Source organism: Lycium ferocissimum, chromosome 9 (assembly GCF_029784015.1).
Source record: "Lycium ferocissimum isolate CSIRO_LF1 chromosome 9, AGI_CSIRO_Lferr_CH_V1, whole genome shotgun sequence".
NCBI classification, from domain to species: Eukaryota; Viridiplantae; Streptophyta; class Magnoliopsida; order Solanales; family Solanaceae; genus Lycium; species Lycium ferocissimum.
In genome coordinates, this window is record NC_081350.1 from 61,987,734 (window position 1) to 62,006,332 (window position 18,599).

The window sequence follows — 18,599 nt, forward strand, 5'->3', positions numbered from 1 at the left end:
AGCACTTGTAATAATAACACATTAATGGTTATGTGGAAATAAGAACCAAGTGAATCCAGAATCATGTGCACGTTAAGATAGACACAAATCAAAAGGGGTTGAACATTGTCTAGCATGAGATCACATCAAGTAAACAGAAACCAATGATCATCCAGCAAAATACGGCGAGTTGTGATCTTTTATTTTTATTTTTTATGACAACACGTTGTGATCTTCATTAAGCAGATAAACCAAATTTCAAATCTAACAAACTTCTTCAGCTGCCTGGATAGATAAACTCAAAAAACGGCTACCCAAACATTTTCCGTTCAATTACCTGGATAAACTGACACCACTGATCAATCAATGGCCACTCCAATTCTGCAAACAGCAACTGCCACAATGCAATTCCTGTTTCCAAGGCCAAAGATTTCTGACCCTGAAAATTAAGTGGATATCGTTATCTGTAGTGCAGTAGAGGAAGCTCAGAGAGAGTATCCATTTTGCACCCATGTGTAATGCTAAACATATGGAAATCTTCATGAGCATGTTTACTAGAGATCTATATACAAACAATCATTACCTAATATAATGATGTAAGAGAGACATATACAGCTGAAACTACATGCATGGATTTATCATCCTAGAATGTTATTTAATATCCAAGCATAAGGGTACAAATGTATTACTATCCAAGCCATACTCTTTAGCTCTTCCTGGTTTCAAGAAGCTACTAACAGCAAAATGTAAGTAAAACATACAGAACTAATACAAGCCAACAAAGTGGCAAAAAGAAATAAGGATTTGCTGCTCATTAGTGTTCACTCAATACTGTAGAATTCTCTTCATTCTGGTAAGACAGGAAACTTTTTTTTTTTTGATGGTTTGAAGTTAATCTATTGATATCACATGAAGCAGTAGTAGTGCAAATATACACGTATCATTTAGTAATATATAAGACAATCATCCCATAAAATCAAGCCAAACTAGCATACTCCTGTAACACCAAAAATATAAATAAAACACCAACTAATAACCTTGAACAGTGGATTTTCAATATCTTCAAAAGTTCCTACTACTCTTTTCTCTCCAAACTGGTTAAAAATGTCCAAGGGGTTGATACAAGATTTTTCCCTTCAGTTTCCAAAGTGTGTACACCTCAAGTAATGTACCGAGAAGCTTATACAGCGCACAAACACAAGTTACCAAGGTAATCATGTCCAACAAAGTTGGAGGGATGGGCTCACACCAAGTGTTATAACTGGAATGCAAACATGGGATATACAGGACTTCAACAATGGTATAGGGGGGGGGAAAAGAAAAGTGTTTTAGGTGTTCTAATTGGACCTCGAACATGGGATCTTCTGGTTGTTACTCCAGTGCCTCAACCGCTATGCCATTCCCTGGGTAGTTCATCTGCTTTTATTCTAAGTAATTCTTTGTCCAAAATATAGGTATTATCTTTTTTCCCAATTAGAACAGCCTAAAGCACTGTTCCTTCCTTTTTTCCTCTTTACCATTGTTTAACTTAAGAGAAAATATTCGTTAACATGCAACACTAACCCTTCTAGACTACCTGCGATCTCATTGGGATGTACTCACCTCTTTGCAATTCTCAAATCCCAACAAATAATGGAAAAAAAAAATGTAGTAGCATAGACTCCTCCACAATGTAATTACTAAAGAGTACTAAAATGAGCTTTAACAAAGCGTCACTGCATTGTCTAAACCTCCGACACCTCCAACTTCTCCTGCACAAACACCACAAAGGCAGTCCTGGATAATACATCCAGAGCTCCACTTTCTAACTTCAGATAACATAGACAAAGACAACTGGCTGCCGCTGTCTAATGAATTCCACCCCTTTTTTGAGGTCTTTTGTGAATTCTAGAGGTTACTGCCTGAGTAAGAAACTATTTTTACAGTATCTTGGTTTCCTCACTTTAAGATTAAACCCAAAAATCAAACATTTCTCCCTTGCTGTGTCTCGTGTTACTTTGTAGTGAGCTGCTGCAGACAGTTTCTGAGGTACTGTCGACACAATAGAAACCTTGTCCTCTTTTTCTTTTGAATATAGGTGCTTATAACTAATAACTTGTTGTGATTAATTAAATGTCTCCTTTGCTGTTCAAAACTATTGAACTTCAACAATTTACTGCAACATCCCAATTAAAGGTGGTTCATTTGGCTTTAGATTGTCTTCTGCCAATGAACCTGCATCAAAAACCCAGTTTTTAAGGTTCTTGGTACCAGCTAAGTAGTTTCTGATGTATGATCTATCCTGATAGACTAAATAGTAAACACGGGATAGCTTTGGAATACATCAGTGGCTTAACTGGTGGTGGTTTTGTGTGTGTGTGTGTGGGGGGGGGGGGGGGGGGGGGGGTTGGCGCAGAAGGAGAATCCTTTTTGGTGACTTGTTGCTTCTTAGACGGATTCTCAACATGCTAGTATCTGACAAGTCAAATGAATACATGCAAGACAAGATCCAAACAAATGAAGAAGCATTAAAGCGTAAAATAAAAAGCAGTCCTTTAGAATAAATTAAATAAATAAAAAATGCAAACTGAAGGCAACCTTAGAATTATTGAAAGAAAGAGAGTATTGAGGGATCAGTAATTAAGTACCCACCTTCTCCTTTGCCCACTCAAAAGTAAAGTTGTAAATGTCACGGAAAGTATCTGGAACACGGTAAAATGAAAGTAAAGGTAAGGAGTTTCTTCATGCAGTAAGGTAAAATTAACAGTTAAAGAAAGATGTGATATCAATGTTCAAATTTCAAAAAAGAAATGATTGAATAACGATGGAACTTCTTTGACCAACAACGGGGAATTCTAGGACATACCTTCATCTTTCAACTGAGATCGCAAAACTGGGATTTTTTTCTTGAACTTCTCCAATGAATCTATTCTGCCATTCAGGATACAGCTTCATGACTTTGACATTAGACATCTAAAATTCATAGTTGCCACAGTAAAGAAATTCAACTATGGAGGGGAAAAGGCCTTAATCTAGGCTTACTCAAGAGACTGTACTCCACCAATGAACTCCTGCTTGGAGAATTCACACATGTTTTCAGCCTTCATTTCCCATGAAAGTACCAACTGTAATTGAATGCAATTTTAAGTGAATCAAAGATCACGGAAACGTAACAAGTCCTATATTATTTCGAGGGAGAATTCTAGTAAAAACATTACAGGAATCCATGAATTGACAACACATGCAAAGTAGATGCTTAGAAGCTGAGAAATGATCAACTTATAATCAAAAGCAATTCTCAGAGTTACAAGCTTCTGTAACAATCTAGGCTTAGGCTAAAGAGTCTGTTGTTCAGCTGAGACCTTCCAACACTTACAGGTTGAACTTGTAGGCTATCAAGTATGAAGAAAACAAAATTAGAAACAGGGTTAATTTCAGAGACCTCTCTCCAGATTTAGCATGGTAACAGTAACCTCCTTTGTGGTTTGCGATATTAAGCTTACTTCCCTTGTTTTGTTTTTTTGTAACAATTCTTTCAACGTAATTATTATTAATGTTAAAACAAAATGATGCAACTTTGTTGCCCTTTCTAATATATCTTTGAGTTAATTAATTTTGTACATATTGTTTTAAAAAACTTAAGCTTGAAACAACTAAAACATGTCGAAAATCAGATTCAAAGGGAGTCTGGTAAGAAAGAAGAAAAGAAAGATCAAGAATCTAAAGCTTAAAAACAAAGAGAATAAGGAAGATGGTCAGAATATCTATTTTCTGTTAAAATGTTGCTCTGAAGAGTCCCCTATTCTTTGTGGGGTTGTGATTTTTTGTGTGAAAATGTAAATAAAGGAAAGGTTTTTGGATCTTCAAGTGCCTGATCAAAGGGATCTCACTCAAAGAACGATTTTTTATGCAGATCTAGTAAGGAGAATTGCGGGGTTTTTATTCTCAGTTTTTTCATTATTATTTTATTTGTGTAAATGGTTCTATCAAGGTTCTCCTGTAATATGGCATTGCTGGAGTGAAAGATCATAGAGACTGCGAGATTAAATTTCTAGTTTTTCATTAGTTACTGTTGTTAAAGACGAGCTTTTATTTTAAAGAATTTTTTAAAAAAAAGAGATGATTACCAAATTGATTAAACAAAAGAGCATATTAGAAAGAGCTATTTAGTTAGATTAGAATTTCTTATATTCATAATGATAAATAGGTTAAAAGAATTGAAAACAATCAAAACAAAGGAGGTAAGCGTAATACCGCAAACCACGAGGGACGTTAGTGTTACGAAGCCAAGCCTTGAGGGAGGTCTCTGACATTAACCCTTGAAATAATTATCTTTCAAGTGAAAACTCATTTTTTTGCAAGCAAAACATCAGCCAGGTTGGTATGGCTCAATTTTTTTTGTTGAGTGTTGTCTGGGCCAACTTGTTGAATATTAAAAACTTATTACGTGGGTACACCTCGACTATTCCACCGGGTACTTGCTACCTCCCACCAGCACAGACACCGGGTAATTCTGCCAACCAAGGCTTAGGTAGATGAGAAAAAATTACCTAGTGTTTTCTATCACTGTTGGGATTTGAACCCTGGTCTCCACGGTTTACATCCACTTCATTGGTATGGCTTACATTTTACCGTGACATAAGTTTCATTTTGTCTGTAATTACTCAGAGCTCAGGAAAGGCTATCCAGATTAATTGTAAAAGTTAAATGGATGTTTGTTTTAAATTACATTTCCCAAGACAAATACAATCAATTAAATCCTTTTTGCATCAATCCTGGTCCGTCCCCCCCCCCCCCCCCCCCCCCCACCACCTTCAAAAAGTCTCCGAAAGAGGTAGAGGGATAAATAGACAAGTAGACGAGAGAGTAATTGCACATACCATAACTATATCCCCTGGATCAACCTGACAAGAAAACAAAAGATTTTACATTACTCAGGCATGATCACCATGAAATTATCAGGAAGCTAGGAAGAAGACAAAATGAAGTATACAATATACAACAGTATGTGATACTACTGATTTTTAAATCAAGATTGGAAGGACAAACTATAAAACAGAGTGTATGATACACAACACCTAACAACACCACTCTTGAAATTCTAATCATGGAACGTAGTAGTGCTTGACTCATCAGAGCAGCCAATTAGGTAAAGCACCTGAAGATCATTGCAGAGGTTGCTAATACCATCAGCCATAATCATGTCAACATTCGGGTCTGCAAAATGGAAAAGAAAATTATATTGGTTTACACACACACACGTATAGATACTGCCATATAACAGATATCTAATAAGATAATGCAAGTTTGCTAAGAAAGTAGATGCTCGATAGTGTCATCTCAATGAAGATGTCTTTGAATGCGAAGAGCTACTTCAGCTTTTACTAAAAGGGTAATAACTCTGAGCTTTTCCCCTTCACAACTGTTTACCGTATTATCAAGCAAATGAGGTCCCTCATCTACCACGTGTTTCCAATTGTCTGCTAAAGGTAATTGGCTAATTAGTTAATCAGTATTTATGATGGTAAAAGATCTCCCCATTGATTAGGAAAAGAATACAAAATAAGCACACTATTCCTTCTTCCAGAACCAACTCCTCTCCCATTCTTGGAGGAAAGGAATTAACCTGAGAAGAGGGCTGCCCAATAGATATGAGAGATCCAAGCAGTTGATAGTTGTTGGGATGGTTGCATGGGCAAGGTTTCAAAGGATGAAGGAACATCTGATGGAGAGTTCACCGTTTTAGTGACTTCTACGGGGAAAATTTGTTATAAGGGAAAAAAAGATTGTACTTGGCATCTAACTATTTTACTAACGATAGGAGCATTTTCTTTCAAAAAGTACTAATGGTAGGACCACTCAGTGTTGTGAAAGGCGAGAGGCGTGGCGAGGCGTGGCTCTGCCGCCTTTTAGGGCTGTGGCGAGCTCACCTTCAAAAGGCGAGCCAAAGGCGCCGAGGAGAGGCGCCACTTGTGGCGAGGCGACAGTGGGTATTTATAAAAAAAATTAAAAAAAAAAAAAAAAAAAAAGCAATTAAAAGTTGAAGACTTAAATGAAAACAACGGCTAGGGTTTTTTTTGCCTCTCTTCTCCTTCAAGCTTTTCAGGTACGCTCTCTTTCTCCTTCTTCTTCTTCTTCAGTTCTTCTTTCTTCCTCCTCTGTTTTCTTCTTCTGTTCTTCTTCTTTTTTTCCGGCGACTCCTCTGTTTCCGGCGACTTTTGTAATTTTTTTTTTCCTCCTATTCTCTTCTTCTTTTTCTACTCTGTTTTTTTCTCCTCTGTTTTTTTCTTTTTCTATTTTCTCCTCTGTTTTTTTTTCTCAACTGCCAGTGAGACAGTGACTGTATTTTCTCCTCTGTTTTTTCTGTTCAATAATTATTGAGTCATTGACTCATTCAAGTTCTAAACTTTTAGAATCTACTATCTACTTTTAATTTTTGAATTGAAATATTTGCTAATATGTTATTGCTAGTGAGATTTTGATTATTTATATATGCAATTAAATATTTTAATTTTTTGGTATTTATTGGCGCCGCACTCCAAAAAGGCGAGCGCCTCGCCTTAAGGCGAGGCAGGCCCTTGTCGCCTTTTGTCGCCGCGCGCCGTCCAAAACACTGGGACCACTCTAAAGGCAAACCAGGTGAACGGGAAAAGATAACCCTACTACAATGTGAAAAATTTAAATCAGTTCAGAGTCAGGTCACAAATTTTAGTAAAAGTTGATAAAGCTCTATAATTAGCCATTGGATCACTTACCCTAAAAAATGGATGAAATTAGTGAATATTTCAAACTTATGTCCTCAAAAAGATATATACACTAACCAGAATTAAGTTCCAGTAAAATTTCATTGATCACCTTTTTTTAATGAAGTGAGGGAATTTCATTGAGGCATTAAGAAGATGCAAGTAGTAGAAAAGAAGAGCACCTAAAGACAGATTCAGCCCTAGAAACAAAAGAAACTAGTCTAAGGTTAAGGAGCTGACAAAGTCCAAAAAGTTGATAGGGCAATTAAAGTTGCTTAGTTATGCCAATTAGATAACCATAGAAGACATCTAGCCTTTAGTGAGTGTGAAGGAGTTGATATCCCATCAAAATTTCATTGATAAATTAAATAACAAAGTTAATAGTGCATTGCATGGCGGCTTCACAAGTTGCAACATGCCAATGCCTTTAAGTCTGGATAAAGCTAGATTGTACAGAACAATGTAACTTGACATTGTCACACCAACTTTTAATTAGTCTTCTGCAAGTTCAGGTCAAAGCATTGTAGACCCAAACAGACAGTGCTCCACATATAACTAGTCAATCTTCGCTGATGTTCAAGTCTAACAGAACCAAGAAAATAGGCAAGCAGTAATTCATGGTAAACCCAATCGGCCTCGAATGCTTTTAATTTTAATATGATCACTCAACTTAGGTTGTCCGTTACTGGGAGCTTCAATTTGAAGAAACCCATCTACAGAAGCTTCCGTTAGGAGGGTGCTAAGTATGTTTATTCTTTATTCTTTTCCATCTCAGCTTCTTTCAGGATCAAGAAATAAGCATGATTGTCACTGGTAGTTATTTTGTATGCCCCATTGTTCCATCTAGTAATGGCCATTGGCTGATTCCGAGGATAAACCCAAATAAAATATCGAAGAATAAAAGAGAAAGTAAACCAAGTTCAGTCAGACGCTTTTGTTGGTTGTCAGAGCATATATATACTATTATTTATAGAAATGCATTATAAGCAAGGAGTAAATAAGTTAACTGTCAAAAATATAAGTAGTATTCAGTTTGCAAAGTTTTAGGAGACAGTCCTGACCTTTGTATTTCTTGAAAAGCCCCTCCCATCGGTTTTTCTCTGTAGCTGCCTTAATATGGTCCTGGCTGTAGAATGCTTCTAATGCTCCTTCAAGATGCCAATCCTTGGTCTTCAGAGTCTGAATAGCGACTTTCTCACTGTGTATAAAATATAAGGATCAAGGGAGGTAAGCTATGAAAATAAGGCCTCTCAAACTAATACACAGAATTTTTTAGCAGACATTTTAAAACGCTCAAGTAAACATTAATGTCCTCTTAGAGGATCCTGCGACAAAATAATAAGAAGTGACTTCTCATCCAATTGTAGGCACAGAGGGTCTAAAGCAATTTACTTCACAGAAAAAGCTTCTTCTCCTTTTTTTTTTTTTTTTATGAAAAGGGAACCCGCAGCCGCTACCCTTTAGGTGCGCACAGGGTAAACCCCGCTCCTGTGCAATAGCTTGCAAACCACATAGGAGAGGTAACCTGCACTAGGGAAGCCATGTGTGACGTACTCGACCCAGAAGGCAAATCCCCTACTTTCGTAGGCAAGGGTTTCGAACCTGAGACCTGCATTATGAAAGCCCCATGCTCAACCAACTGAGCCTCCCTCGCGAGTAAGAAAAAGTTTTGTAGAATATGAAAACAACAACAACATATCCAGTATAGTCCCACAAGTGGGATCTGGGGAAGGTAGGATGTACGCAGGCCTTATCCGTACCTTTGTGGCAAATAAAGCAACAGATAGTAATACACCTTGAAGAAAATAATCTACGGCATTACTAACTAATACTACTAGGGAGAATACTCTGTTACCTACAAACCTTCTATCTTAATCCTCGACCTCTACGCCTTCCTACCTAGGATCATGTCCTCAGTAAGCTGAAGCTGTGCCATGTCTTGTCTAATCACCTCCCCCGTTCTTCTTTGGCGTACCTCTACCTCTCCTAACTGATGTCATAGTTAACCTCTCACACCTGCATACTGAAGCATCCACATACCTCCTCTTCATATGCTCGAACCATATCAATATCGCTTTCCTCATCTTGTCCACCACGGGTGCCACTTCCACCTTGCCCCGTATAACTTCGTTCTTAATCATATCCCTCCTAATAAACCCACACATCCATCTGGGCATCCTCATCTCCGCTACACTCATCTTCTGAACGTGGGCATTCTTGATTGGACAACACTCCGCTCCATACAACAAAGTCGATCTAACCACCAATCTGTAAAATTTACCTTTAAGCCTCGGCGAAACATTCTTATCGCACAGTACCCTGAATGCGATCCTCTATTTCACCAACCCCTCTCTAATACGATGTGCGACATCATCATCAATCTTCTCGTCTCCTTGGATTGTGGACCCAAGATACTTGAAACTATCTTTCTTGGGTAGGACTTGTGCATTGATCTTCACTTCCACCTCCGCCTCATGCGTCATGTCACTGAACTTGCACTCTAGATACTCTATTTTAGTCCTGCTTAACCTGAAACCTTTAGACTTGGGGGTCCGCCACTATACTTCTAGTCTAGCGTTAACTCCATTGTACGACTCGTTAATTAGTATTGTGTCATCTACGAATAGCATCCACCATGGCACATCCCCTTGAATATGCCGTGTCAATTTATCCATCACTAAGGCAAATAGGGACGGGCTACAGACTGATCCCTGGTGCTACCCTATCATGGCGGGAAGTGTTCAGAGTCACCCCCCACTGTTCTAACCCGGGTCTTGGCTTCATCGTACATGGCCTTAATTGCCCTAATGTAAGCCACAAGTACACCTTTAGACTCCAAAGGACCTCCCTAGGACTTTATCGAATGCCTTTTCCAGGTCAATGAACACCATGTTGGTAATTTCTCTGAAACTTGAATTTCAAATGCTTCCGCTTTATCCCACCCCAGATCTTAACCGACTGTGGAGTAATCATTGGGAGTCAGGATCTTAACCGACTGTGAAGTGTATGTGTGTGTATGTGCCTCCGTCCCAAAATAAGTGTCACCTTAGCAAAAATCACGCCTAGTAAGAAATCAATAGATACAATGTGGGGTTTACTAAACTACCCCTATTTATTAGTAGATGTTTTTTGAGAATTGAGCAATATTAAAGAGGACTAGTTCTTTAATGCTAATGGAGGCCATAGTTGGAAACACATGCCAATTTTTGTCTTGAATTTCTAAGGTGACACTTATTTTGGGACAATTCTTTTTACTAAGGTGACACTTACTTTGGGATGGAGGGAGTATGTACACACACACACACACACACACACACACAAAAAAAAAAAAATATATATGTATTATACATAGGGGAAGAGAATTACAAGGTGGGGAATCGAATCCCTATGAGCAAATTGGAAGTTCAGGTAGCTGACCAGTTGGGCTACTTTGAATCCCCTTGTGACATATATCAAAATTCATGGTTCCACCTAATAAAGAACCAACAACAACCTAAACTTATGTTTAATAACCAGGATATATGAATCACTGTGATACTTAGACATGTCAAAGAAAATAATAGCATAAAAATAAAAAAACAGGTAAATAGATGCTTCTTTTGCCTTATATTTAAGATGCGCTAAAGGCTGCTGAATTTCAACATTCGGCTCTATGTTGATGTCCATATAATTGTAATCAATGCTTATATGTTCAGAGAGACGAGTGACATTACAACGTACCAGTGAAATCCCACAATGTGGGGTCTGGGGAGGGTAAAGTGTACGCAGAACTTACCCCTACAATGTAAGGAGGCTGTTTCCGAAAAACCCTCGGCTCAAGAAGAAAGCATGGCAAAAAAAGGTCAGATAAGGACAAGTAATTCAAAGCAGTATGAAAATGAAATGGAGCAAGATCGAAGACCATGATAAACAATCTGAAAAAAAAGAATAGATAAATAAAATACTCGAAGTACAAGAAATAACAGATAGTAGCAGAAAATCAAGGACAAGAAACTATAGGGAAAAACTGAAAATACTAAGTAGGATGACGAAAATAATACTTAACCTACTGGGAAGGAAATTACTACTAGTCCTACCACTAGCCTTCTATCCTGATCCTCGATCTCCACACCCTCCTATCTAGGGTCATGTCCTCTCTAAGCTGAAGACTTGTCATGTCCTGCCTGATCACCTCTCCCCAATACTTCTTCGGCCTGCCTCTACCCCTCCTCCAGCCCTCCATCGACAACCTCTCACATCTCCTCACCGGGGCATCTGTGTCTCTCTGCTGGACATGTCCGAACCATCTCAGTCTCACCTCTCGCATCTAGACAAGTGACATTGTTTAATATTATATTTTACCCAATTTATTCTTATGATGGATTTATGCAGTAAATGAACTTCCTAAGCACTGAAAGGTAGCATCAAATTTAAACAGTGATAACAAATGATTGCCTTATTAATTATCCTATTCCTATATTTTAGAGTTTTACATTTCTAGTTTTTAGGATTTTGTTGTAATTTTCTCCTCCGATTTAGTTCTGTTTGGATAGTTCTTACCGTTTCTGTGTTGGTTTTTTTTCCTTAAAAAAAAAAAAAAAAAAAAAGAAAGAAAGGAAAAAAAAGCACAGAAATGGAGTCCAGCTTAAATTCTGTGTTGTATAAATTCTTTACATACTCAGCATAGAGTCAATAAAGATAAACTCTCTCCAACCATTCTGTCATGAGTCATATACTTCATATGGTATCAAGAGCCATTTTAACTCTCACGAGTCCAGCTTTTTTTTCTGTGACAGCCCTCCCACCCTTTCCATTGAATGTCTTCAAACATCTCCGTCCTCAATTCTGATGCCACAACACAATTACCGTTTAATTTAGTTCTAACCCAGGTACCATCAAATTAGCTGGCAGCCACAGTTTCTACCCTTGGTAAGCTCAAGTTACCATGCTTATGTGTGGTCACAACCTTTATGGCCATCTTGATGATCCTCACCTGCCCCTACTCGCATAGTGTCTCAAAACAGTCAAGATATCAAAAATCCTAAGTTCGTTACATGGTATCGCCAAGGTCAGGTAATCCAAAATACTATCTTAGTGTCAGTTGATCCAACACTTGTTGTTACTGTTGCCGATCCAGTCACTACCAAGGGTGCCTGGGATGCTTTGCAGTACTGCGTATGCAAACAAATATCAAGCGAGAATCCTTAGTATGCGTGATCATACAGCTCATCTCTCCAAATAGCCTTCCTGTTGCTGATTCTCTCCACCAAGTTCAATCTCTATGTGTTGAACTTGCCACTATCAAAGCTCCAATGTCTAACAAAGCTCCAATGTCTAAAGAAGAATCATCCAAAACACTACCATACACGCCTTTTCTCGGCAAGCTACCCTCGCCTACCTCATCTACAGGTATTTTTTCCGCCCGCACGTGAGATCAGATCGACTACTCCATGAAAGACAGGAGAGAAGAATTCAGTCTCCCCTATTATTTCCATTCTCAATGGTTGGTCAGTTGACCAGAATGCATTGATTTATCGGATCGATTTTTGTAGTCAAGTTCCCTGGACGACACGACAGTCTCGTTTAGATAGTACCATCAACTGGAGAACCTACTACGAAGTTCTGGGAGTTAAGAAAGAAGTTTCAAGCTTATACTCGTCACTGGTTGAGAACGAGAATTGAACTGTATTAGATTGAATCTCCTGTTGTTTCTCAGTAGCTCAGTCTATGTCTCACCTGGCAACTCCAGACTTGAGTCAAGGAACCACAACAATTGAACGGGATTCAAAATTCCAAGGCTCGAAGACCTCTGAGACATGGAATAGTACTTTAAGGATATTCATGCCTCAAAAGCGCAATCCATTTTAGAAGGTGGAAATGCATTTTAACAGGACCATTTATAACCAACTTATTTGATAATACTTCCACCCTTTCTGACCTCTATCAACTGAGTGACGAATTGGGTAACCCATGCAGTGGGCCTCGCCCCACAAGCACCCAAATTTCCTTTTGCTCTTCCTTCAGTTTGCCTCCACGAACGCGCCATTTAGGAGCACTACTCATATTCTAAAGACACTACTTCAATTCAAGTGCAAGACCCCCCTTCTATTGCATAACGTAAAAGTTAAAAACAGAGTACCAAAGTGATTTTAGTCAAAATCCTCACTGGACTTGGAGCTGACATCAAATTTTTGGTCGTTATCCATGAAAGAGATTCTACAATCTCTTACGAAGAATAGAGACATTGCTTTTGCTAATTCGAATTAAAAAGTTGACTACAAACATCCCCTAAAGCATGAAAAGTCAAGAAGCCGCTATCAACTCCAATTACTGGCGCTATTGCAGAGAGGACAAACACAACTCCTCACAAGGAAACAACCCTAACAAATGTTAGGTACAAATGTCCTTCCCACTAATACAGAATCTTGTATCTGCTGCTTTGATGAGGTTAATCCATGATTCTACAGAAAAGTTTCTTCTTCTCTCAATAAACTCGTACCAAAAACAGGGAAATTGTCGTGTAGCTTGATTAGTTCAACAGACCATTCTCTGGCTACAACATATGTTTTCCTCTCCATCATTTTTGGAGTTGATGGTGTTATGTATATCAGATTTAAAGTTCACATCGCCATATTACTCAAGTTACTGTATAAATAAAAAGATCCACTATCTTCAACAACAAAGAGGTCATCAATAGGTGGAAGAAAGCTAGGAAAGGAACCATGGCATCCATATTCTTTTATGCAACTCGTCCTAAATAACCAAAACATTTTTCCGTTACTCTCCTGGTGCATGCATATCTCATCACAATATATGGTACAGAGACATTAGAGAAGCATACACTGTTAATTAGCTTGTGAAACTCCAAAGTGTATCGCATATGGGGCAGAGGGAGTATAAAGTACCATGTTGACTTGTTGAGTTTTAGGTCTACAAACACTAAAACTGGTACAGACAAGTAATGCATTTCTCAACACAACCTCACACCAGAATCAATTATGATAACTCTAAGAAACTAAATGACTCCCATGATGCGATTAAATGATTAAATGGATGCCTACACATCAACAAATGGGGTTAGCATTTTCCCAAAGAAGTAGCAAGAACGTCTCACGCTATATTTCTTTAATTCCAAATGCAATATCTTCAATTAACTCATTACATTATCTACTATACAATCATGGGTTATGACCATAGCTCCCAGCAGGGGGAGATACAAAGAAAAATCGGACATAACCATAAAGTAACAAAGCATGCTTACATCAGCAAATTTAATTTTCAGTCCACTAGGAATCGAAAAACGACCACCTAAACACAATAACCTTAATGGAATAACAGGAGATTCAATCTAATACAGTTCAATGTTTGCAGAATATGGGAAATGCCATGTTGCCTCCAAGGCTTTTTTTTAGTGGTAAGAGTGTCGCACATGATGTGTGGATTGGATACACGTCACAGGTTCAAACTCTAATGTAGACAAAAGCCTGAAGAAGACAAGGTATAGGGGTGGGTCGATTATCTACCAAGTCTCAAACAGAGCACCCCCGTCCCTCGGGAATTTCTCGATTATCAAAGACAAAATATGGGAAATTGAACGTACCCAAATTAAATTTAACTCTCACTAACTAAAAACTGATTACTTGTCATGAAAATTTGCATCCAAGATACTACAATCCCCAGAACTCTAATGACTTCTTTTGGAGGGTATAACAGGAAAATCAATTATGACTTTTTTTGGATGAGGTCTTATTCAACACAAGGCACTCCTTTCCTTTTTTGTGCCTAAATGAGTTTATTAAGATTTACATACTAAGAGTTTTCAGATTAAGTGACATTTAGGAGAAATTTAGACGTTTGGCGGTGGAGCATTTGGCTACCGGTTCAACCGAACCTGATATTATTGACATAGAAGATAGATACTTCTATATATGTGAAAAACCACAAATATTTTACAAATATTAGATTCTGAACCCATAATTTCAAAGATACTATGAGTTAAGTGCTAAGAACTTTAAAAGTTGAACCCATCAAGTTTAAATCCTGAATTCGCCTATTTAATTAGTGGTTCATGATTTTACCATCTTGGTATCCTCACAGTACAGAGTTGAGAAATCTCAGATAGTCACTCAACTAATAGTTATTATCTCAGAAAGTCAATTGGAATCAAGAAGAAATGTGACTTTCTGAGATAATAACTATTTAGTTAAGTGATCATCTGAAAAATCAACCCTCACAGTATAGCCAAAGGAAAGCATACAAAAGCCCGTGGAACTAACACATATAAAACAAGAACGAAATCGAAATTCAGTGAGATTTAGTGTTACACAACAAAAGCACCTTGCCCCAGTTACAGACATGAATTGCTGAACTTTCTCCTTGCGCGCAAACCCCAGCTTGTTCTGCAATGAAAAAGTAAACAAACTACAATTAGCTGGAAACTATTTAAAAAAAAAAAAAAAAAAAAAAAATTGGCATGTAGAATCAATCAGAAACTTGTAATTAGCATACTACTAGAGGTGTATTCAGTATGGAGGAAAATATTTTCCAGAAAATGTTTCCGATTTTCCGATGTTCGGTTGGTCAAACTTTTTGAAAAATATTTTCTCTAGGAAAACAAGTTCCATAAGCTGACATTCCAAGTTCATTGTCTCCTCCCCACCCACCCAACACTCCCAATCCCCACCACCCACCCAACACCCCTAATCCCCAACCCCCACCCCTTGACCTTCGCAACACCCCTCCTCATCCTAATCCCATAGTGTTTTGCTAGACTATATTTAAATACTTTTGAGATAATATTCTTTCACTTACTTACCGAACATTAGAAAATAAGTAAAGAAACTACTTATTTTTCAAGAAAATTCTAAGGAAAATATTTTTCAACCACAACCTCTAATTGTCAAACTATCAGTAACTGAAAAGGTTGTTTAATGAAACAAGATCCTGGAAGGAAACAATCAGAACTCACCATTTTTACGAAGTGATGGAAGAAACCTTAAATGTTCCTTGTTTTAGAAGATGATGATGATGATAGTGTGTGTTTCAATTCCTCTACTGCTACGTATACAATCCCTTTTCTTTCTTTCTTTTTTTCTGTTAATTGGGGGGTATGACATGCTTATAATTGGACTAAGCCATAAATTGTGGTGAGCGCATGGTATTTTATTCAAATAAAAGGCGAAAGAATAGTTCCCAGTTTTGCTTCCCGCTTGTTTGCCCTTTTTGTTTCCGTTCGTCTCGTTCATCTCTTTTTTTTTTTTTTTTTTTTTTTTTTTTTTTTTTTTTTTTTGTACCTTCGGAATGCGTGTGGCAATTGAGGGTCTTTGAACTAATTTTAACCAATGTCTTAAGTTCTAGTTGGTCCGTTATTTCCTAGAAAGAGAACAATAAAAAAAATATATAATAACCCGACCCTAAAATTTCACACATGTGATTAGAATTGTGTTTTAAACCTTTGGATAAGTTTGAATAACCATTTGAGACTTGTTGGTATGATTGGGGTTGAAACCCAAGAGCTTGGAGGTATTAAAACATACTTGGAACCAAACGAAAGATTGTAAATTTTTACTGGTCTCTGGTGCATCGTGATCGCAAGACAAGACACAGAGATAATCACATGGGTCGACTGATCAAGGAGAAATATTCTCCACGATCGCGATCCATCAACTACGAACGCGAAAGTCAACATTATTGACTCACCGCGCCAACGCGAAAGAAGGATTATGGTTGGGAAGGGTAACTGAATAGTTAACCTCGGGCCAACGCTATTTGCAAATGAGAAACGATTTTTGCAACCGTGATGGCCAGAATAAGTTGTGCTCCTCAGTCGCAAGGCTTGGTATCGCGATCACGATGAAGGACATAGTTGGGTATAAATTTGAATAGTGACAAAAATGGATCTAGCTTTTACCATTTTTGGCAAAGAGGAGCTCGTAAGTGTTGATTTCAATCTGAATCATTGTGGCAACTAATTCTGTGACACACTTGGATGATTATATTAAATTTTGGCTGGATTTTAATCATAGAATCAAGTGATTAAATTGGAGATTTTGGGCCTAATTCCTAAAATAGAAAATTAGGGATTTGACCTAGTATATGAAATCAAGATTGGAACTTAATTATAGACATAAAATCGTGAGGTGATGGATAATTCGGTTCTATAAATTATTTCGAGGGTTGACTTTTTGATTGATTTTGCATTGGCTTTGACCTAGGCTCGACCTAAAAATATGAGAATGATCCCCCACTTGTATAATTGACATCGTTAATTGATATTTTGTGTAGAGTGAGGCCGTTGGAGGTCGTATTAGAGATAATTAGACATTTTAGATCTTTTTATGATTTACATGTTTTCTTAAAATGGTTTAATCAGTTAAGCATTCCCCTATCGGGTAGTCGCTCTTTGGGTTCCTGTCGGATTTGGGTTATGACAAGCTTGGTATCAGAGCTTATGTTTTAGAGTCCTGTGAGTCAAGGAACAGTATCTCGGAGAGTCTTGGTTATGAATATGTTTTAGACATCATTACTTATAAAGGGGAGTGGGGCATATTAGGATGTTTTTACCTTTTTTTTTTTTTTTTTTGGTAACTAACTGAATTTTATTAATCACCAAAATGAGCTTTACAAATCACAACATAGCTACATCACAGCTTGTTGTTTCTCAACCAAATAACAGAACCACAAAGCAAATCTAACACAACCTGCTAAAATAAAGAGGCTTAACTCCCAGGGAGGGTATCCCATTAAAAACTAAGTTCTGCAGGTACACATGCTATATCTCTAGCCAATGCAGTAGATTCTCTTTCAACTTTCTCAAATACTCGAGCATTCTTCTCAGTTCAGACATAATAGATGGCTTCAGTCAATCTGCTCAATACCTTAGCCTTCCTGGAATTCCCTTTAGTTACTTGCCGGATCTAATGATGTTGTTGTTTACTATCCATAAGAACTAGTTCTTGTAGCCAAACTAGCAAACTTCGCACGGGACAAAGAACAACATGTTTCGTAGTTCAGTCAGTAATGACTAGTAATGTTGCATATGGTGTGCAAGAATATCCCACAAGTTTATGTGGCAACTATGTCTACAATTAATTTGAAGTTGAGTGTGCGCCTCTACAATCATGAAAAGACAATAAATGACAGTGCTTACCAAGCTACAATTATATAGTTATAAGTGTGTTTACTTATGTAGTAAGTGTTACGAGTTTAAGGATTTGTTTTGTGGATGTTTTAAGGATTTTGAGAAGTATGGACATAACAAAAGGAAATTTGCCTTGATTTGTAATGAGCTCGTGGAGAAATATTCTAGTGCGGCAATATCAAATATAGGTGTATATTTTCTCCGATTCATACTATATGGTGTTTTTAGCTTTTACATTTAGTTCAGAATAAATGATATTTGACATAATCAAGAAGGTATTAAAACTTTTCTTTCAAATTTATTTAAATAAGTAAATTTTCACATAACCAATAAATTATATTAAAAATTATTTAGTGAAAGCACTTTTACTTTTTATGGTGAGTAGATTTTTTAAGAGATATGCCGAAAGCCCCAAGCAAAAATCATATAATATGGCCAAAAAGAGATATTTATGTGTGTATATGATTAGCAAAGCATTGAGAGGCGTGCTGAATGAGAGGAAGTGAGAGAATGCTGCGTGCTTCATGGTTGAGGGACAATGCTGACTACGAGGTATCCATGATGATGTTGATAGGCTTAGTTGCTATAAAGCTGAGTTAATTTCTTAATCCAGTAGTGACGCTGCAATGACCAGTCGAAACTTGTATTTTCATACTTTTATCGAGTGGAGCATCTCATCATTACCAATTCGCTTATACTTTCTTGGCTTCTTCAAAATTTGCTACTCCCTCCGTCCCACCTTAGTGAAAAACATACTCCTTCCGTCCCATAATAAGTGT

General features: G+C 37.5%; 1 protein-coding gene across 1 annotated transcript; it reads right to left on the reverse strand.

The window, feature by feature from the left end:
- Nucleotides 1-289: 289 nt before the first annotated feature.
- On the reverse strand, nucleotides 290-15,966 carry LOC132031447 (uncharacterized). Its single transcript, XM_059421421.1, has 9 exons — nucleotides 15,649-15,966; nucleotides 15,018-15,079; nucleotides 7,763-7,899; nucleotides 5,117-5,175; nucleotides 4,839-4,862; nucleotides 3,001-3,083; nucleotides 2,825-2,889; nucleotides 2,611-2,660; nucleotides 290-418 (listed from the first exon to the last, which is right to left on the reverse strand). The coding sequence occupies exons 1-9, from the start codon at nucleotides 15,649-15,651 to the stop codon at nucleotides 290-292; spliced, it is 612 nt and encodes a 203-aa protein (XP_059277404.1). The 5' UTR covers nucleotides 15,652-15,966.
- Between the last annotated feature and the right edge of the window lie 2,633 nt (nucleotides 15,967-18,599).